General features: G+C 46.1%; 1 protein-coding gene across 2 annotated transcripts in view; it reads left to right on the top strand.

Moving 5' to 3' along the window:
* Positions 1 to 23,484, top strand: part of ulk2 (unc-51 like autophagy activating kinase 2) — a 103,657-nt gene that overhangs the window by 20,222 nt on the left and 59,951 nt on the right. For both annotated transcript variants that reach the window (XM_084327560.1, XM_084327561.1), the window contains exon 4: positions 20,060 to 20,092. In XM_084327560.1, coding sequence (XP_084183686.1) covers positions 20,060 to 20,092 — 33 coding nt within the window. The remainder of the gene's footprint in view (positions 1 to 20,059; positions 20,093 to 23,484) is intronic.

Genomic DNA, 23,484 nt, shown 5'->3' on the forward strand with positions numbered 1-23,484 from the left:
TCTCTAGTCTTTCTTATGGAAGCTTGGTGTTGAGATGTAGTTGTCTCTCTAGTCTTTCTTATGGAAGCTGGGTGTTGATGATGTTGTCTCTAGTCTTATGGAAGCTTGGTGTTGATGATGTTGTCTCTCTAGTCTTTCTTATGGAAGCTTGGTGTTGAGATGTAGTTGTCTCTCTAGTCTTATGGAAGCTTGGTGTTGAGATGTAGTTGTCTCTCTAGTCTTATGGAAGCTTGGTGTTGAGATGTAGTTGTCTCTCTAGTCTTATGGAAGCTTGGTGTTGAGATGTAGTTGTCTCTCTCAGGGCTCGAGACTAACGATGTCCCGTCGTCCCGGGGACGATCAAATATTGATTTGGGACGAACAGAAATCTTTTTTGGGATGCAAACGGGACGAGAGGATTTTTATTTTTTTCACAGGAAATGTCAATTAGCCGACTGTCAGTGCGCGCATATATATATATGAATTATTCTACGTTAATAAAACATACCTGGTGATCAACTACAGTTTGCTGTAAACATTATGATATGTGTGTAGTGTTCTTCTGATAACGACGGCTGCAGCGGGAGCTGGCTCATGCTGGATTCGCGAATAGCATGCAGCTGCAGAGCCGCAGAGCCAGGTGCGCTTTCAGGTCCGGTCACAGGCCCGCTCAACAGCGCCCCCCACCCAACGGCTGAATTGCCAATGGCTGAATTGGAGTATTGCACTGTGCAATTCAGCCAATTCAACTCCCCCTGTATTAGTGCTCAATGACTAGTTTATGCAGCACATTAGACATACAGCCTAAGCAGTAATTCTATGTTGATGAGTTGAAGTCCTCCCAAGAAACCTGAATACTGATGTATATCCGTACTGAGCCGGGTTAGATAGATAGATAGATACTTTATTCATCCCCAAGGTATCCAATTCAGGTATCCGGTAGCTCAGTTGACAGACAATAAAAAACGATAAAAAGGACAACCAATACAACAAACAAACACACAAACAATGAAGGTCAGCACTGAATTTTAAAAAGTTCCAATGGATAAAAAAATAAACGGTGAGCACTATTGCACAGTGTGTTAAGTAAAAATAAATTGCTATATAAAATTACAGTATAAAAATTAAATTGCACGTTGTCTAATGGGGACGGCGGGCAGCCTGCAGCCCAGGTCATGAGAGAGACAGAGAGAGAGAGACAGACGGAGGGGTCATATGGTGTTGGACAGTCTGATGGCTGTGGGGACAAAGGACACCCTGTACCGCTCAGTCCGCGAGCGCAACGATATGAGCCGTCCTCCGCTGCGACTCCACTCCTCTGACTGTACTTTGGAAGAGTGCTGCAGCTGCGTGACCCTTCGTTCATGTGGGCTCACCTGTTTCAACAGGTAATGGGTCAACTATTTCAGGGAGAGTTGATAGTCAGGACGTTAAGCCAGGCCTCGTTGTCCCGGCTGCAGCCGTAGGTACAGTACACAGGGTTATTGACACCGGTGTACTGTAGCTGTCGTGTTCTCGTCAGTTCTCCATGGCCTGCTGCCAGTGGTCGGTTGGTTGTTGAGACGGTTGGCAGTGGGAGGGGCTTCACCAGAGGAAGCCACAGTGCTGTGGGCTCAACATACAGTTGGCTTTATTGATTGTGTAAACACACACCATGTTTTGCATGAGATACTGTACACGTGCGCTCCTTGCACACACGTACACACACACACGTACACACACGTACACCTACCTAGCGATGTCAGCTCGCACTCAAATGAACTTAATGCCCACATGCCGGGCACCCGCCTAACACTGTCTGATTGATTAACAACATTGCAAACGGATCAATCACACACGCACACACACACACACACACACGCACGCACGCACACACACACACACACTCAACATGACAGTTGACAAATGCACACACACGCAACTAGCAATGTTTTTAATAATTCAGCAGCTCACACTCTCAAACCATATTAACATAAAACTCAGGATGGAAAAATACCGACCGATATCAACTGCATACACAGACGTCCACACGCGTCCACTCTTGAGTCATCTCTCGGTGCTAATGTACGTACTGTACCGACTCTCACACACCGCTGTGATGCAACCGGTGACCATCTGCTGAGACATCCACTATTTTTAAGCGGAGCGCTGCCGTTACCGAGCGCTGTGTGCCGCGTGTCTCACCTCCGAGAGCCACCGTGTGCTCGGTCCCACGGGGGGAGTGTCTCACCGCTGAGAGCCACCGTGTGCTCTGTCCCACGGGGGGAGTGTCTCACCGCTGAGAGCCACCGTGTGCTCGGTCCCACGGGGGGAGTGTCTCACCTCCGAGAGCCACCGTGTGCTCGGTCCCACGGGGGGAGTGTCTCACCTCCGAGAGCCACCGTGTGCTCGGTCCCACGGGGGGAGTGTCTCACCGCTGAGAGCCACCGTGTGCTCGGTCCCACGGGGGGAGTGTCTCACCTCCGAGAGCCACCGTGTGCTCGGTCCCACGGGGGGAGTGTCTCACCGCTGAGAGCCACCGTGTGCTCGGTCCCACGGGGGGAGTGTCTCACCGCTGAGAGCCACCGTGTGCTCGGTCCCACGGGGGGAGTGTCTCACCTCCGAGAGCCACCGTGTGCTCGGTCCCACGGGGGGAGTGTCTCACCGCTGAGAGCCACTGTGTGCTCGGTCCCACGGGGGGAGTGTCTCACCGCTGAGAGCCACCGTGTGCTCGGTCCCACGGGGGGAGTGTCTCACCTCCGAGAGCCACCGTGTGCTCGGTCCCACGGGGGGAGTGTCTCACCGCTGAGAGCCACCGTGTGCTCGGTCCCACGGGGGGAGTGTCTCACCGCTGAGAGCCACCGTGTGCTCGGTCCCACGGGGGGAGTGTCATCGTCTCGAGCCAGACCTCCCGCTGAGAGCCACCGTGTGCTCGGTCCCACGGGGGGAGTGTCATCGTCTCCAGCCAGACCTCCGCTCCAAACGTCAAAGTGGCTCGGTCCCACGGGGGGAGTGTCTCACCGCTGAGAGCCACCGTGTGCTCGGTCCCACGGGGGGAGTGTCTCACCGCTGAGAGCCACCGTGTGCTCGGTCCCACGGGGGGAGTGTCATCGTCTCGAGCCAGACCTCCCGCTGAGAGCCACCGTGTGCTCGGTCCCACGGGGGGAGTGTCATCGTCTCCAGCCAGACCTCCCGCTGAGAGCCACCGTGTGCTCGGTCCCACGGGGGGAGTGTCATCGTCTCCAGCCAGACCTCCGCTCCAAACGTCAAAGTGGCGCACAGAGGGTAGCGGCGCAGGAGGCCAGCAGCCCCGCTGAGGGACTCTGACCGCTACAACACATACCCTTTGTGTGTGTGATGTAGTGCAACTAGTGGTGGGACTCGATAATTTTTTTTTATCAAATTAATTTGAGACTTTATAGTTAATTAATTGAAATTAATCACATTTTAATCTCATATCAATATTTGATGTGAAAAGCAACATTTTTCAATTCAAATGAATTTTGGTATACGAGTGAATCAATGAATATACACATTATACATACGTTTAAGCAGCAAAATCCTGTATTAGCTACTACACAGACCAACAGATCAATGCCATTTTTAACAAAGTGCAGCAATTTTAGGAATAATATATATATATATAGCGCAAAGGACCTTTTGTAAACTCAAGCCATTTCGAGGTAAAAGTAAAACGCAGTACTTTCAAGTACATTCCAGAACAGTTGACCATTGGGAAAAAAAAACTCTTTATTGATCTCAATTTCTCTTATTAAAATGTTTTTATGAACAAACCAGACTAAGAAAAAAAGTAATTTGCGATTTATTTACATGCATGCTCTGTGTGTGTGTGTGTGTGATGTAGTGCAACACGCATGCTTTGTGTGTGTGTGATGTAGTGCAACACACATGCTTTGTGTGTGTGTGATGTAGTGCAACACACATGCTTTGTGTGTGTGTGATGTAGTGCAACACGCATGCTTTGTGTGTGTGTGTGTGTGTGTGATGTAGTGCAACACACATGCCCTTTGTGTGTGATGTGCAACACGCATGATTTGTGTGTGATGTAGTGTAACACATACCCTTTGTGTGTGATGTGCAACACGCATGATTTGTGTGTGTGTGTGTGTGTGTGTGATGTAGTGCAACACATACCCTTTGTGTGATGTAGTGCAACACACATGCTTTGTGTGTGTGTGATGTAGTGCAACAGAAGTCAATTACCAAATGATGTATTTAAATAACTTAGTTTAAGTTCTTTAGTGGTCTCCTTATGTTCCAAGTTATTTAAATAAATCATTTGTTAATTGACTTCTGTTTGCATCCTACGACATCGCACCTACACACTTCACCATGCATGCACTCACTCACGCTACTGATGCCACTGACTTCACACACCACTGTTAGTTTAAGTTCTTTAGTGATCCCGTATGTTCCAACAGTGGTGTGTGACAGCACTAGTGTAATGTGTGCGTGCACGCCTGGTGAAGTGTGTAGGTGTGTGATGTTGTAGGATGCAAACAGAAGTCAGGCAGCAAACGAAACGAGAAGAAAACGCCCAGCAACTGAGCCCCACTGTTTTTAAAAGGAAGCACGGGAACACCGGGCCCAGGTGGTTCCCGTTTTTCTGATTAGCGCCCCAGCCACGCCCACCTCCAGTACCTGTCTACCTCCAGTACCTGTCGAGACAATCAGTCAATCAAAAGTAATGACCGGACAATAGGCAGACAGAGTGGAAGGGGTCGTAACAGTGTGTGGTGTAGTGCAGCAACACACATGCTTTGTGTGCGAGATTTAGTGCAACATGCATGCTTTGTGTGTGTGTGATGTAGTGCAACACGCATGCTTTGTGTGTGTGATGTAGTGCAACACGCATGCTTTGTGTGTGTGTGATGTAGTGCAACACGCATGCTTTGTGTGTGTGATGTAGTGCAACACGCATGCTTTGTGTGTGTGTGATGTAGTGCAACACGCATGCTTCGTGTGTGTGATGTAGTGAAACACGCATGCTTTGTGTGTGTGATGAAGTGCAACACGCATGCTTTGTGTGTGTGATCATGATGTAGTGCAACACACATGCTTTGTGTGTGTGTGATTTAGGTCGACAGCAGAGGCGAGAAGACAGTCACACTCACACCTATACATAATACATTAACCACTCGCCTCTCGTTCTGTAATGAGACGCGGAGGTGTGAAGTTAGCATTGTAGCTGCTGTAGAGCCTGTGTTTCTAATCCTTTCTGTTCTCCATGGAGAAAGACCACATACATACGTGCCGTGGAAATGGCAGCGGTGATACACATACCTTGTCTCAAGACTTAGTCCTGCATGTATCAAATGCGCATGTCTGTGTGAAATTTATGTGTGCCATTATTACTATCAACTGTAATAATTGTGGAATATTACTATAATGAGCTGTATGTGTGTATGAACCAAGCATCTCACGTGACAATAAACTACTACTACTACACACGCACGCACACAATGCAATCACAGTTGATTCTCACTTCTCACGCAGTGGTTGTTATAGAGACAGATTTTGGGAGAGAGGTGCTACTTATGCCACTACGGTTCTGGTTTCTCAGGGCCGCCTGACGTAAAGGAACGAGCGCATGCATGGATTGAGCTCCTTTCAGTGCCGCTGTGCATCATTCACAAAGACTATAGAAAGGCTGGTAGGTGTGGGAGTATGTGAAGAGAGAGAGAGAGAGAGATTACTGGTCTCTTTATTTCCCAGCACCGCGCTCCTGAGGTGCTCAGCTCATTAATTCATTTAATGACAGTCCTTGGCACAAGGCTCCACCTCTCCCCCTCCTCCTCCTCTTCCTCCTCCTCCTCTATGGAGCTGCTGGCTCTCATCTAGAGGTGGAGCGATGTAATCACAGCCTGTCAACCTCTTTAAGGCTCTCCTTCAGTCTCTCTGTCTCTCTCTTTCTCACCCTCTCTTTTTCTTTCTATACCTCTTGTTCTCTCTTTCTCCACCTCTATTTCTCTTTCAATACCTCTTGTTCTCTCTTTCTCCACCTCTCTTTCTCTTTCTATACCTCTTGTTCTTTCTCTACCTCTTGTTCTCTCTCTTTCTCTACCTCTTGTTTTCTCTCTTTCTCTACCTCTTTCTCTACCTCTTGTTTTCTCTCTTTCTCTACCTCTTGTTCTCTCTTTCTCTACCTCTTGTTCTCTCTCTGCCTCATTCTCTCTCTTTCTCTACCTCTTGTTCTCGCTCTTTCTCTACCTCTTGTTCTCTCTTTCTCTACCTCTTTATACAGTATACCTATTGTTCTCTTTCTCCACCTCTCTACCCCCTTCCCTCTATCTCTCATCTCTTACTCTACCTCTTTCTCTCACTCTTTCTCCATCTCTCTTTCTTTCTCTCTCACCCCCCCCCCCTCTCTGCAGATTGAGACAGTCCACACACAACATAGACTTCAAGTACTGCAGAGGAGAAGAGAGCTTGAGTGTTTGTTTGCACCATAGAAAGAGTTGTGTTGTGTGTCTGACCAGCTATCTATGTTTATGGTTGCTGGTGCACATGCCCTCATGGGGCAGCAGCTCTTGGGCAACAAAGCACTTGGCATGAGGAGGACCCAACTCTCACTCATCACCAACACACACACGCACAGACGCACAGACGCACAGACACGCAGACACAGACTGACTCATGTGACTCAAGAATTGGAGAGGGAGAGAAAAGCAAGACTAGAATTGACGTCAAGGAAAGCAGAAGGTCTGAGAGGGGCAGAAGGGAGGGAGGGAGGGAGGGAGGGAGGTGGTGGAGGTGGGGGGTTTGTTTATGAAGTGGGACAGAGTCACATGTGGAGTGAGGCAGTTTGCATTGACTCGGCTTTCCCAAACAAAACCTGAACTTCCTCCGATGGAACACTGTGTTCTGGAGAGGAGAGGGGCCTCTCTCTCTCTCTCTCTCGCTCTCTCTCTCACCCGCCCGCCCCCACTCTCTCTCTCTCTCTCTCTCTCTCTCTCTCTGAAAACGGCAAGAGGTAGAGGGAGGGGGGGGGGGGGGGGGGGCTCGGCTTCATGAAAAGACGAGTGGGTGGGGGCCAAGTGATTAGAGGGGGGTGCAACTGTTCTTGGACTTTTTGGAGCTCAGCGAGTTTTCCTAGAAAACCCTGCATTCCGTACAGAGACAACCGCTATGAGTCCTACACACACGCACACGCACACACACAACAATGTATGTTTTGCCCTCAGGACAGAACAGAACATTTCTTTTTATATGCTAACATGTTTGCTCAGTACTCAGTCTTGTGTCGACACAAACACGCTCACTTTCATACTGCGGTCCAATTCACATGACCTCCTTCATCACAAGTCACATGACCTCCTTCATCACTCACCACCACACACACAACACTGAAGATATGTGCTTTGTGTTGTTTTCTTGGCTGTACAGCTGAACCTGCATGATCCCGCTCTGGAAAGCTACTTGGTGTAAGGCTGCAGCTCGTTACGTGACCTAATCCTACATTTGATCGGGCTAATCGTCACAGTTTTGGCAGGACGTCTTGTCGTGTCCCCCTCACACAGGCACAGGCACAGGCACAGGCACACACACACACACACACACACACACACACACACACACACACACACACACACACACACACACACACACACACACACACACACACACACACACAGGCCACCACCCAGAGTGTCATGATGTTTGCACAGTAGATTAGATTCCAATGTATTGTCATCATACAGCACAAGTACAGTACAACGAAAAGAAGTTTGGCATCCAACCAGAGTGCAAATGTAACAGTAAAGTGCAACAGTAATATACAATGTACAGGTGATTAAACTGGGTATACATTACAATATTATAAAAGAGTAGTACTGAGTAATAGTGCTAGTCAGATGTATGTACAGAGTTGTAGTATTAATATGTACAGTGATACAGGTATAAAGACACTATGGTAGTAAGTCATACTGGCCAGCAGTGTAACTAGTAAGAGTAGGTAAGGAATATGTATAGATATAGTATCTACAGATATGTAAATAGGATTATACTGTATGCAGTTATGTACAGACAGATATACAGTAAGAATAAATATATATACAGTATATACAGCATTATTGTACATACTATCATACAGAGTTATATGGTTTATATGCAGGTGTATTGGTATATAGAAGGATTATATGCAGGTTATTCAGACAGATAATGCATATATGTATTTTCTATTTACTGTAATGTAATAAGTATAAATATATAAGTGTATATACACGGTATAATATATACAGCACATGCTATCATACAGTATAAAGACAGTATGGTAGTAGTCATACTGGCCGGCAGCGCGACAGTACTGCGTCCAACAACAACAACAACAAACTGTCCTGAGCCGCTCTCCCAGAGACACAAACAGGCCCCTTCCTGTCCCGAGATTCACCCTGTCTCTGAACAACACTGGTGTCTCACAAGCATCCCATAAACCCTATAAACACGTAGTTAGCTGTGTCAGTCAGTCACACGCCCAGCTGGTGACACACAGAGTGATCCGTCGCTTCTCGCTGTTGTGATGTTGCAACACGGACCCGTAACCCTGCACTCGTGTTTACTTTACTCGTAGTAGTATTATATTCAGATTATATTTATTGTAATGTATAATATAACCGATGGGGCATACAGACAGACCCTCATCTGTACCTTTTGTTTACACTGTTTATTTCTCTCATATTCTTATATTTAGAGTTCATTATATTGTTTACACTGTTTTTCTCATATTTCTATATATAAATATACCTATAAATATACCCTGCCCATACCTGTACCCCCCCCTCTCCCCCATGCTGCTAGATGCCCGGGGGGATCAATAAAGGAATATCTTATCTTAACTTAACTTATCTGATCTTATCTTACTCCCTCCGTCGGCATAACGTGATGCAGCCGGCTGGGCATCTGTTGTGAAACAATGTTGTTTTGGGCACAGACGGACACGCATTCCTCTCTGCATAGCGGTCTGTGTGTCTCCGTCCCTTCGTCCCACTTAGAGACAACGTCCCTCCCTCGGTGCCTGCTGATGTAGTGGCACGATCTCTCCGGGTCATTAATACGGACCATCGATCAGCGGTGTCCTTGTTGTTTAGGTCAGACCGTCACGGCGAGGAGGCCCCTAGGAAAGGGTGTCAGTCCTGGAGCCATGAGACGGTTAGAAACACAAGGCTGCATGTGACGGATGTTTTTCGGAGTTTGTGTCGACGGTAGGAGGAGGGGGGGGGGGTGTTCATGGTATGTTTGTTATGGAATATAATTTTCCACCGGAACAAACCGTTGGGACACGGCACACGGTCCCCCACCCCCCCCCAGCGTTCCTCGACGACGTGTCCAAAGTCCACCGATGGCGGCGCGGATATTGTTGACCGCCACACTTAACGCCACACGCTCATATTTTATGTTAGCCGACACATCGCTCGCGTAAACACTCCAGACTATTATCACCGCCGTAAAGAGCACCAGTTCTCCGACATTAGCTGCCGCTAACCTGCGGGAAACAAAAAAGCGTCTCATTCTACCACCTGGCCCTTGAGATTCTTCACTCTCTTCTGTAATTAGGCAGCTCACCAAACTGAAGGGACCGGGTCAGAAACGCCACCAGAACGTGCCAAGAGCCACACTGTGAATGAAGAGGGTGTTTTTCTCCCAAGTCACCTCCCAAGGCTCTTCTCAGAAAACACCTCGGGACGTTCCTGCTCATTCCTGGTGGGGGGATTTCAAAACACCCGGCGGCTACAAAGCCTGGATAGTGTTTAAGTGGATTTTGCGTTGTGTAAGAGATTGACCCTCGAGACTACTCCTACCAGTACTTGGACAGGGTTCGCACAAGGTCCTTGAAGTGCTTAAAGTGTTGATTTTGGACCCAAAAAAAGTCGAGGCCTGGAATTCCTTGAAAACAGCCCATTTATTAACAAGGTGCTTAAAAAGTAATTGAAATTCAAATCAACCATTCACATTGAAAGTTTAGTTCATCCATGATAATTGTTCTGAATCAAGAAAAAAATAATTATTTGAAGTGTAACTAATTGTCAGAAATTGGTTTTAAGCCATAAATATTGGATCTGATTATTTTCTTTCTATAAAAAACAGCATTTAAAAGTGAATTGTATCCTTTTGAATAAATGCCCTTTTACAATGAAAAAGAGTGCTTGGAAAAGTACTTTAATTTCATTTTGCAATGTCTGTGGGAACCCTGCTTGGAGATGGTAGCTTGTGTGTATGTGTGTGTGTGTGCGCATGTGTGCGTTTATCTCATATATATATACATTTATAATAATTAATAATGAATTAATATAATATTTTTATTCTGATTATTTACACAAAATTCAATGCTTCATAAAATAAGATATTTTAATCTCTAGGTCGCCCGAGTGGCGCACCACGTACTGCGCTGCGTCGCAACACGGCCGTCCCGGATTCGACTCCCGGACCCAGCGACCTTTGCCGAATGTCTTCCCCCGTCTATCTCCCATTCTTCCTCTCTCTCTCTACCGGACTGCCCGGTAGTAAAAACCAATAAAAACCTACCAAAAACATAATAAAAAAAAGATTTTAAATCTCAGTTCTATTCCATGAATCTAGGTTAGTTCACAAGTGTGACGGAACTGATTCAGCAAGGAATTAACTGTGTGTATTGTACTTTATTGACACAAGTAATAAAGACCGGGGTCAGATCTCGCAGGACAGAACGAATGACATCTTTTATACACCTGATCTCTGAAGCACATGACGCTGCCTCCCCTCTTGCCATTGGCTATCGTTCTTATTTGTTTTACAACATAGTAAATGACTGAAGAAGAGGTCAGACTGTCGTGCTCTTTAGTAAAGCTATCTCGACACGAGACCGGACCTCTGGACAGAGACATCCGTGTTGTTACACACAACACGCCATGAGGCTCACGGATGATATTCAACATTTTGATTTCAACACATGTTGTTATTAGTTAACGCAGAGTATTTTTGATTTGATTTGATTTGATTTGATTTGGAAAATTACAGTATCATACATAACATTGAAGTATCCTGACCCTGCACTCCAGAGGATTGCACTTAAAAGCATGACTTAAAACACTTATTTCCAAAGTGGTCCTCGATGGAAAACATAAAAACACAGTAAAAACACAATAGAAAAGAAACACAATACCAATAAAAACAAAACACAATAAAAACAAATGCAATAAAACAAGACATAAAATACATTTCGTACCCTGCGTATCTATTTATGCATCTCTGTTTATTCATAGACACATTTCAAGTAAACAAGGGTTCAAACTGTTCCCCCAGCAACGCAATTCCACTGAAACAGTCTCTATACTGTAACAATGTTATCTAGACGGATTCCAATCGGCATTGATCGTCATTTTGTTCCGTTTTGTTTGCGTGTGTGTGTGTGTGTGTATCTGGTGGAGGTCAGTGAGGGGAGCATGTAATACAGCTGGGCCGACGCTCGCCCCTCCCGTTCCCCTCCTCCTCCTCCTCCTCCTCCTCCTCGCTTGTCTTCCCATCCCCCCATGGCCCTGGAGAAGCAGGGTCTGAAAACATCCTCGTTATGTAATCGTATTACTCTTGACTGGCCCCATCCTAGCCCAGCGCGCACACACACGCACACACACACTCACACTCACACTCGCACACACTCAAACCCGCCCTGCACGTGTGAGCGGATAATGGTTGCTGTAGGGCCTCTCTTAGTCTCGCGACAGCCAGCCTTTAGATGCCTATGGAGTGTATGACGTAAGAGGGTCGGGTCTGACCACGTGAGACGGACCAAGCCTCCCTCAGCCTGCCCCTCCCCCCATCGCCACAAAAACCACACTCATCGATCCCATTACCTCTCCATTCTCCGCCTCAATAGGATTGGACGGCAAGGAACTGCCCTGGTTTACAGGTCACATTGGTAGCCTTGTAGCCCGTGTGAAGCTATTGCACCCCGGATAGAAGCACTAGAGTACTAAAGTCCTGAGTTTGGTGTGAGTGTGACCGTTTCCCCTCAACCCACGCTCGCATGAAACCGACAGTCAGATTTTGATCTGCTCGGAAGGATGAGAGACATTTTATTGTGTAGTCATTTGAGGCTCCAGTAGCTAGCTGGCGTCTGTCGGGGCTGATGGAACGTGTAGTCCTTACAGATCATGTATATGTTGCCTACAGCTGTTTAGTTGATGATATCACGTGGAACATGCTCGTTCTGCCAAACCGTGGACACATGCTTAGTCTGTCATTCATCATTTCTTACACACGCCCCACGATCCTCACCCTATAGATAGAAACACGCTACATACATAAAGTACTCATACATGTAGCGCCGTGACGTGTGTTCATTTATCCCAGAGAGGCCTGCTTCTATTACATGCTTCCATTACCGGCTTCTGTTACCTGCTTCTATTACCTGCCTCTGTCACCTGCCTCTGTCACCTGGCTGTTCTCCAGTATCTTAGCTGATCCCCAGGGCCTGCTTCTGATACCTGCCTGGTATCCAGTATATCCAGCTTGTTGACCTGGCTGCGGTCCTGGTTGTCACGCTGCTACACTTCTCTGAACTCTGAACAGTTCCTCGAATACACACACACAGGCCTATAGGCTATACAGTAAGCATGCACACACACACACACACACACACAAACACACACACACACACACACACAGAGGCCTATAGGCTATACAGTAAGCATGCACACACACACACACACACACAAACACACACACACACACACACAGAGGCCTATAGGCTATACAGTAAGCATGCACACACACACACACAAACACACACACACACACACACAGAGGCCTATAGGCTATACAGTAAGCATGCACACACACACACACACACACACACACACACACACACACACACACACACACACACACACACACACACACACACACAGAAACAGGCCTATAGGTTATACAGTAAGCATGCATGCATCAGGGTTTTCGTTGTCCGGTAATTACCGGTTTTTGACCGGCAAAATCTGTTGAAGTCCGACATATTTAATCTCTCCGGTCATAATGTCCGGTGAAAATAATTCCCTCTAAGCACAATTTGAATTGTATTAAAATAGTTACATTTGTTTCATTGTTGCTTCACCAAGCAGGTCTAATAATGACAACGATGTGTGTTCTATTATGATATGTGTAGTGTTCTGATAACGACTATTTGTGAAGCGATGTCGAGATTCATTTGGGTTAGGCAGCGGGAGCTAGATTTGCGAGAAGCATGCAACTGCAGAGCCGCAGAGCTGACAGTTGTGCGCGCACAGTGCAATACTCCACTCAGCCATTGGCAATTCAGCTGTTGGGTGGATGGCGCTGCTGAGCGGTCCCCAGACCGGGATGAGAGCGCCGCTGGCTCTGCAGCTCTGCAGTTGCATACTATTGGTCTTCGTTGGGACTGGGAGGCGGAGATATAATAGTCATCACGCAACGTTTATATTTCACGATAATGTTGCCGTCTCTCTCTGCCAAATTTCTCAGTTATTCGCTTGATATAATAATACAAATGTCCAATATAACGGAATTTGTTAGCTCATAAAAATGTGATTTATAACGCACTGCTGTTTATTAATGTCGGGCCGACTGCCCACAGACACCTATTTGATTTAAAGTCAGCAGCAGCACGGAGTCTCTGGACTTATTTTATTTGGAATATAATGACTGTATACGCAAAAGTAGCCTAGTTTTAAGTTAAAATATTATAAATCTACATGCCTTGAGGATGTCATTCTTTATATAGCCTGCCTATCAATTGTTTTTAAGCTCAATAAACTCTGACCGGAATTTCTCCCATTTGACCGGCAGATTGAAATCTTGCCGGACACGGAGACCGGCAACAATATTTTCTAACGGAAACCCTGGCATGCATGCACACACACAGGCCTATAGCCTATACAGTAAGCATGCGCACATGTGCACACACACACATACACACACAAACAAACAGGCCTATAGGCTATACAGTAAGCATGCACGTGCGTGCACACACACACAAACAGGCCTATAGGCTATACACAGTAAGCATGCACACACACATGCGCACACACACACACACAGGCCTTTAGGGTATACAGTAGGGGTGTAACGGTACACAAAATCCACGGTTCGGTACGTACCTCGGTTTTGAAGTCACAATTCGGTATTATTTTCGGTACAGTAAAAAGAAATTGCTTCATTTATTTATTTATTTATTTATTTAACTGTATTAAACAATATAAAACGAATTGGCCATAATTTACTGAGAAAACTAATGCTTACTGCTGTAACCTACTAATACCACTTAATGTAAATCTGAAGATTATTATATAGCAGATGCCTTGGACAACTGTAGTGTGTGCTTGTTTATGCAGAGCCCCTTTCATGAGCAAGCCCTGCTTGAATACAGGGGCAGGGCTTGCTGCAGTCACGAAAGGGGCTAGTTTATACAGAGCTGGTATGACTTGCTGGCTGAAATACGGACGAGAGGGAACTAGGTAGTGGGGCTCTATTACTTTTAGCATGTGCTTAAACCCTGTGTTCTCGACAACGGAGTATGGTCGCAGATCTGCTGCTATAAAAACACATATGGCGTTTGTTATTGCTTTGGCCCGGTCTGAATTAATAGCGAGATGCTGCTTGAATGCCACGGGGAGCTGGGTTTGCTTCTTCGGTGTACCAGTGACATTAGGGTGATGCCGTTTCAAATGCGTGATAAAGTTCGCAATAAAGTTGAACAATGCCGGCAACGTAGCCCCTTTCGTGACTGTGATGCAAGGCTTGCATCACAAGTGTGCGTCACAGTCACGAAAGGGGCTAGCCGGCACGTAGCTTTACTGCGATCCACCTGCCTTTGTCCATTACTGTGGTTAACTGGGAATCCGAAATGATCCCAAACGGGAGACTTGAATGTTGTGGGAGCATCTTCTAGCTCTGGCTTGTCAGTTAGTATTGCACTCGCCATACTAAGGCTAATATGCTGTTGAATTACAGCTCTCGTTCTGTGTGGCTGCGCGCTGCGTGGGATGAACAAACAACATCCGGTTAGTTGTGCACGTTATATTAGGGCTGGGGGGATTTAAGTTCTGAAAAAAAAGGTTCCATACCGTTGCAATCGCTCGGTGCACAGCGCGTACTGTACCGGAGGACCACATTGAGGCGGTACAGTACGTATCCGCGTACCGTTACACCCCTAGTATACAGTAAGCACACACACACGCGCACACACAGACACACACACACACAGGCCAGTGTTTCCCCTAGGATTTTTTTCAGGGGGGGTGGTAGGCCCCCCAAAACTACTAGTGTTGTCGCGGGGCGAGCGTGTCACGGATACGTGGTGTCAACAATGTCGTCATAAATGCGCGCAGTAAGGCGGTTGTTAGTATCGGTGCATTTCTCTACACTGAGCTGAAATGAAACGATTGCAATATTTATTTACAACACATAAATAACTTATTTACAATTATACATACAGTAGTGACAACACACATATGAACCATTTACAATACAAGGAGAGTGTTTCCCACAGGATTTTGTGAGACTGTGGTGGGTGGACCTCGGACCCTTAGGGGGGTCCGGGGGCATGCTCCCCCGGAATTGTTTATTTTTTGTACATTTTAAAGTTAAATGCATCAATCTGGTGCACTTTGAGAGCAAAATAAAGAGGCCAGATCTATGATGAACTTTGTGCTCAAAACACAAAATCGACTAGACTGGAGCATACATTTGAGCCATCAAAGAAATGAAGCAAAAGTGGTTACCTGTGTTGAACTGGTTTCTTTTTTAGAAAATATAAAAATATACTGGCTTACTATTACGACTACTACCACTGGCAATGTATCAGTCTAGGTAATTAACACTTTGATTGCCTAAGGCTAAATTCATGATATACCATCCGTTGCCAGCTCTATTTAACATGTAGAAGTTCCCCTTCTTTGCAGGGCTATAACTTTTTAAATTCTATTGCTAGATTGCCATTATTAGGGCCCATTCAAGGTCCTATATGTATTGTTTATGGTGTAGCAACGTTAAACTTTTTCATTCACATATTCATACTAAAATATGATCTAAAGTAGGGCTGGGCGATATGACGATATTATATAAATATCGGGTACAGTTCATTAACGATACACTTTTTCAACGTATCGTGGATATCGTGATGTTTTGCCCAAGAGGATTGTGTCGCGTCAATCTGTCCACACGTTACTCGTTCATATCTCAGCCTGTGCTGAGATATGCCCATTCCGCGGTCTGTTAATAAAGTTTTCAATCAGACAGATGTATGGAAAGGCTTTTATTATAACATTCGTTGTAGTAAAATCATTATGCCTCATTTAGTCGTCCTGTGAAGCACTGGTCTCCTACTCGACGGCCGCGGGGAGCTAACGTTAGTAGCTTTGTTTATGTTTAGCACACGGGACATTCAGGAAGTAAAAAAATAATAACGCTTGCCGATTGGTGCTAAGAACAGCAGGGCGGGTGCAAGCGGTGTGACGTCATTGGCAGACTCTACTGTCAATCAAAATGATTATGTTTCCGTCAGAATGAATGAATGAAAACTGTATTAAAAGGTTGCATAATGGGTACAATACAGTACAGGAGGATGAAGACCAGAAAAAGACTTTCGGCTTTTTTACATAAGGGTCCTCCATTTTCAATTCATCACAACATTTAGAGACATACATATATACAGTAGTTTCATAAAAATGCTAAAATGCTATTTATTGATTGATTGATTTAAAACTTTAACATATTGCAGAATGGGTACAGTACAGCTCAATACATACAATTGTTAAGGGGATGCAGACCAGAGAAAGACTTTAGTCTTGTTTACATCAGGGTCCCCCATTTTCAATTCATCATATTTCATATCTAAATCATATAATATCTCATATGCAATATATAATCTAATAATCTAAATCTAATATAAAAATGCTAAATGCATGGGTATTTTATTTTGTCTTTAATGTTAGCTTGCAAACTCAAATACTGTCTTGGTAAGCCTCATAATGAATTGTTTGGGGTAAAAAAGAAAAACATCGTGATGTGTATCGTGTATCGCCGAAAGGTCAGAAAATATCGTGATATCATATTTAGGCCATATCGCCCAGCCCTAATCTAAAGTATAAGTATGTTTTCATCTCTTTCTGCAGCTTTCTCCAGAACGTGATTTATAGCCCCAAATGCATTATATTGATGATGAAATACAGTTTGATAGCAATCAGCGCGATATAAAAAATTCCAACTGGAAGTACTTCTGGAAGTTACTACACGTTATCTGATGTTGACCGGATGGGCGAGGGGGCGTTTATAATTCCGTGGGCAGCGTTATACCATTCATCTAATGTGGGACATATGTTCATCAGATCAGTTAGTATCGAACACGGAAATATTACACGCTAAAACTCACCCCAGTCTCCGCGGGCCGTTGGGCGATCAGCGTGGGGTAGACAGTTTTCCATTATGGGATGTAAAAATACCCGGTCCATTTCCAGGTTGTATAATGGTATATACGTCCAAATCATGTTGTTTATCGAGTTATTGGCAACGGATCGCTATGTATTGTGTCAAGATGGAGTCGCGGGAGCTATAGAGAGTGGCCGGAAGTAATATGGGTGATCAGCACTTCAGCCACATCACTTCCTGTTTGGCACTTCTGCCGATCGGCCACCAGATGGCGCTCTTGAACCGCTAGAGGATTGAGAGGAGCTCTGAACTGTGTGTGAAGGCTGCGGATGGAAAATATGATTCCGATCACAGTTTTTTGAAATATTGATATCAAAGACGAGTTACGGCGTCTCCGGCAACTTGAGCATGGCGGGGAAGGACGCCTGAACTCGTCCTTTGGCAACTAAAGTGTTAATGGGAAACACTGAGGGAGGCACATACAACACAATACCTATTTACAACCAGTGTCGGAGCGAGCACACTCAAGTTGTTCAGAAATTCACTGGACGCTCTGACCAAAGAGTCAGTTTATCAGAGCGGAGCAGATTTTTATTTTATTTTTTGTATCTACTTTTTCTCCCATTTTCTATTTTTTCTCCCATCCCAATTTCGTGTCGTCCAATTCTACCCTGCCCTGTCTCGAACGCTGTTAGGCCATGCCTCCCACAAACCGGCTGCAATGTGGACTAAGCCTTACATCACGTGTCCCCTCCGGTATTCGAGGAAGCAGCAGTCTCATCTTTTCACCTGCACAGCGCAATCTCTCAGCGTCAGGGGTCTGCGTTTGGAGGGCACGCCGCCCCCGTCGCTTCCTGATTCTGCTGCGCAGGCGCACCAACCGACCTGTAGGAGTCGTTGTCCACAACGTCTGATCCCCACCCATCAGCTTCCCACCCCCTAATACTGCCAATTGTATTAGTATGAACGACCAGCCAAGCTGATAGCAATGCGGAGAGCTGGGCTCGAACCCAGCGTCTCCTGCATTGGTGGTGAGCGCCTTGCCCACTGCACCACCTAGCCACCCCCAGAGCGGAGCAGATTAATTTATTAACTCACCTTAACTAGGGCCCTATGAAATCCGTTTTTATTTTTTCCTGTTTTCGGATTGCTCTGTTTTTAATTTTCCCGTTTTCGGATTTCTCATTTTATATTTTTCCCTTTTGGATTTAACCAAAAAACAATAAAAAATTATGTTTTTAACTAACTTTAATAACGTACATCTGCAAACAGTGCCAGTGTAGTTCAGTGCCAGTTAGGTTATGAGGTTTCTTTTTTTCCATTCAGTTCAGTTCAATGCAGTTCAACTGCCAGTGCAGTGCAATAGTTAAATAATACAAAATAATCATTTGTTTAAAAGAAATCAGAAAAAAACTGTAAAATGTAATTTAATTCAAAGAGATGTCCTTTAAAGGTTCATGCTTCTCCCCATCTCTGGCTGACATCACCATTGTGATACATGATGGTTAGGCCTTTGTGTTTTCCTCAGTGAGGGATTCTCTTTTGTCGGCCAGCAGCGTTTTGTACTTGCTGAAGCTTCTCTCTGTATAATTATTTTGTAAGTTTAAATATCAACATTATCTGGCCATCCTCAGTAAATACTATCAAACTTTCCAAAGACCAGAGTTGGGACGGGCACGCGCGCACACACACAAACAAAAAAGAAAAAAAGGTATTGAAATTATATATATATTTTTTTGGTATAATTTTTTCAGGGGGGGCGGGGGGCCCCGTTGTCGGTAGGGGAAACACTGCAGGCCTTTAGGTTATACAGTAAGCACACAGACACACAGACACACACACACACACACAGGCCTTTAGGTTATACAGTAAGCACTAAGCACACAGACACACACAGACACACACACACACACACACACACACACACACACACACACAGGCCTTTAGGTTACACAGTAAGCACTAAGCACACAGACACACACAGACACACACACACACACACACAGGCCTTTAGGTTACACAGTAAGCACTAAGCACACAGACACACACACACACACACAGGCCTTTAGGTTACACAGTAAGCACTCTTGTGAACTCCCAGTGGCGTGTTGTCCGTTGTGTCTCTGTAGGCTCTGCTGCCACACTATATCAAATCCAGCTGTCACCGGCTGCAGGCCAACATGTATGTAAAAGAACGGGTCATATTACTATTACCTTGGCACCCAGAGGACGGCTCTCTGGAGCTCGAAACACGCCGCTGGTATGCGTTTTGTTTTTAGATTGTTGTACTTAGCCATGTCACAATAAAGGCATTTTATTTTTGCTAGGGAACACTGTGCCTTGGACATGTTTTAGGTTTTCAACCAAGATTTTGAACTATTCTACTAAGGAGACAAACTTAAAGCTCTGAACTGCTGTCGATCTAACCCGTCCCAAAGAGCACCTGATTCCTGGTATAATTGAGGACCCACACAGCGCCGATATATTGTACTATGACACGGATTTGAGTTACAGGCCTGATGAATAGATGGTTATTAGAAGACCGTAGCGGATATTCACACGCTGGTGCTGTTATTGTTTCTCTTTGTGTTGTATGTACAGCTGGCTTGCTGATGAAGTGGTGCCTCTGGCTCAGGTTCAGCTGACGGAGTTGGAAAATAAACTAGGGCTGCCCTCCTGACTCTGTTCCTCTCTCTCTCTTCTCTTCTAGGAAACGCCCAACTCCGTGGTCCTGGTCATGGAGGTGAGTGCTGGAGCATGACTTCATATCCTCCAACCTGTCCTACCACCACCTGTCTCTCTGACCTGTCTCTCTTACACTCTGCTACCTCTGTCTGGTCTCTCTTTCACTCTGCTACCTCTGTCTGGTCTCTCTTTCACTCTGCCACCTCTGTCTGGTCTCTCTTTCACTCTGCCACCTCTGTCTGGTCTCTCTTTCACTCTGCTACCTCTGTCTGGTCTCTCTTACACTCTGCCACTTCTGTCTGGTCTCTCTTTCACTCTGCCACCTCTGTCTGGTCTCTCGTTCACTCTGCTACCTCTGTCTGGTCTCTCTTTCACTCTGCTACCTCTGTCTGGTCTCTCTTTCACTCTGCTACCTCTGTCTGGTCTCTCTTTCACTCTGCCACCTCTGACCTGTCTCTCTTTCACTCTGCCACCTCTGTCTGGTCTCTCTTTCACTCTGCTACCCCTGTCTGGTCTCTCTTTCACTCTGCCACCTCTGACCTGTCTCTCTTTCACTCTGCCACCTCTGTCTGGTCTCTCTTTCACTCTGCTACCTCTGGCTGGTCTCTCTTTCACTCTGCTACCTCTGTCTGGTCTATTTCACTCTGCTACCTCTGACCTGTCTCTCTTTCACTCTACCACTGTACGCCCTGCCACCCCTGTCTCTCTTTCACTCTACCACTGTACGCCCTGCCACCCCTGTCTCTCTTTCACTCTACCACTGTACGCCCTGCCACCCCTGTCTCTCTTTCACTCTACCACTGTACGCCCTGCCACCCCTGTCTCTCTTTCACTCTACCACTGTACGCCCTGCCACCACCTGTCTCTCTTTCACTCTACCACTGTACGCCCTGCCACCACCTGTCTCTCTTTCACTCTACCACTGTACGCCCTGCCACCCCTGTCTCTCTTTCACTCTACCACTGTACGCCCTGCCACCCCTGTCTCTCTTTCACTCTACCACTGTACGCCCTGCCACCACCTGTCTCTTTGTCTTGTGTTGTATTTTTTTTCCGCCTCATCTCACCTCCTCTCATCATAAATTCCCTTGACATACAGGAGGTGCTCCCTCCTCTTCTCCTCTCTCTCTCTCTCTCTCTCTCTCTCTCTCTCTCTCTCTCTCTCTCTCTCTCTCTCTCTCTCTCTCTCTCTCAACACTAAAGTCTGTGCCCTCAGGTTCACAGGGTTCACATTACGAACACGCCCACACAGCCTCCCAGGCTTCTAGGAACCACGTTCTCCAAGAACCACAATGTTTTTTATGACCTATATATAGATGTCCCTCTGCTTACATATTAATACATATTAATACCTGCCTGATAAGATAACGCGTCCTATACCTGGTGTGTGTGTCTGTGTCTCTGCCTCTGTATGTGTGGGTGTGGGTGTGGGTGGGTGGGTTGGTGGGGTGCCAGGGGACTGGGTTAGCTTGTCTTGAAGTCTTGTTTTTCACCCTCTCATTGGTTCCAAAGCTGTAATGAATAGACGGGTGGTGTATGTTATGTTAGATTCAAATGTATTGTCATCATGCAGCACAAGTACAGTACAACGAAAATAAGTTTGGCGTCCAACCAGAGTGCAAATGTAGCGGTAAAGTGCAACAGTAATATACAATGTACGGGTGATTAAAATATATATAAATTAGTACTACTGAGTAATTGTGCTAATCAGATGTATGTACAGTGTTATAGTATTAATATGTACAGTGATACAGGTATAAAGACACTATGGTCATACAGGTCAGTGGTATAACTAGTAAGAGTAGATAAGGGATATATATAGATATAGTATATATACAATTATGTAAAATTATTATATGCAGGTATATTCCGACAGATGTGGATAAATGTATATATATATACGGTAAATATATATATTTAATGTATACAGCACTGACCGAGTAATGAATAGACAGAAGGATTTGGGATTCTTGATGGTATTAACCCCGAGGCATGTTGGTCAAGGTAACCTCAGTTAGCCGAAGAGCTAACCTTGGTGCGGCTCAATGGATGGACCTCCAGAGAGACCTTGGTGTAGTCAGCAGCGGTGACGGCTACTAGCATCACAGACGCTCATTCTGAAGGTGTAGTCAGCAGCGGTGACGGCTACTAGCATCACAGACGCTCATTCTGAAGGTGTAGTCAGCAGCGGTGACGGCTACTAGCATCACAGACGCTCATCCTGAAGGTGTAGTCAGCAGCAGCGACGGCTACTAGCATCACAGACGCTCATTCTGAAGGTGTAGTCAGCAGCAGCGACGGCTACTAGCATCACAGACGCTCATCCTGAAGGTGTAGTCAGCAGCAGCGACGGCTACTAGCATCACAGACGCTCATTCTGAAGGTGTAGTCAGCAGCAGCGACGGCTACTAGCATCACAGACGCTCATTCTGAAGGTGTAGTCAGCAGCGGTGAGCCGGTGACGGCTACTAGCATCACAGACGCTCATTCTGAAGGTGTAGTCAGCAGCGGTGACGGCTACTAGCATCACAGACGCTCATTCTGAAGGTGTAGTCAGCAGCGGTGAGCCGGTGACGGCTACTAGCATCACAGACGCTCATTCTGAAGGTGTAGTCAGCAGCGGTGACGGCTACTAGCATCACAGACGCTCATTCTGAAGGTGTAGTCAGCAGCGGTGACGGCTACTAGCATCACAGACGCTCATTCTGAAGGTGTAGTCAGCAGCGGTGACGGCTACTAGCATCACAGACACTCATTCTGAAGGTGTAGTCAGCAGCGGTGACGGCTACTAGCATCACAGACGCTCATTCTGAAGGTTAGTCAGCAGCGGTGACGGCTACTAGCATCACAGACGCTCATTCTGAAGGTGTAGTCAGCAGCGGTGACGGCTACTAGCATCACAGACGCTCATTCTGAAGGTGTAGTCAGCAGCGGTGACGGCTACTAGCATCACAGACGCTCATCCTGAAGGTGTTTGCCGTCTCGTCCACGCTTTGCTTAGCAAGAAAAGGCTCGTCTTACTGGAAGGTTAATGGACGTACAAACGGGCCTCTATGGTGGGAGAGCGACCGCACTGAGCAAACTCAAAGGAATCCTGTTCTGAGGGACGCGCTGCCACAAGCCATGAAAAGACAACAGGTTTGTTTTGAACAGGACGGTATCTTTCCAGGGGGGGAACTCGAGGGGAAATCCCTTTTTGTGACGGAACATTGCTGCAGAGCTCTGCCCACAGAGGCAGCCATGGTGTTGAACTGAGCTCAACCTACTTGCCAAAGGTGACTCATAAACCTATTGTCTCAGCCCTAGCTTATAGGTGAGCCAACGGTTTCAGCATACCTTCAACTGCAAAACAGACTTTTAACTTTCATCGGTTGACCAATGAAGTCAGCCTTGCCAGCCAGCCAGCCAGCCAGCCGTATTGCTAGTTAGCCTGGTGAGACGGTATTTAGCT

The sequence above is a fragment of the Notolepis coatsorum genome, assembly GCF_963971535.1.
Source record: "Notolepis coatsorum genome assembly, chromosome: 1".
In the NCBI taxonomy this organism is placed as follows: domain Eukaryota; kingdom Metazoa; phylum Chordata; class Actinopteri; order Aulopiformes; family Paralepididae; genus Notolepis; species Notolepis coatsorum.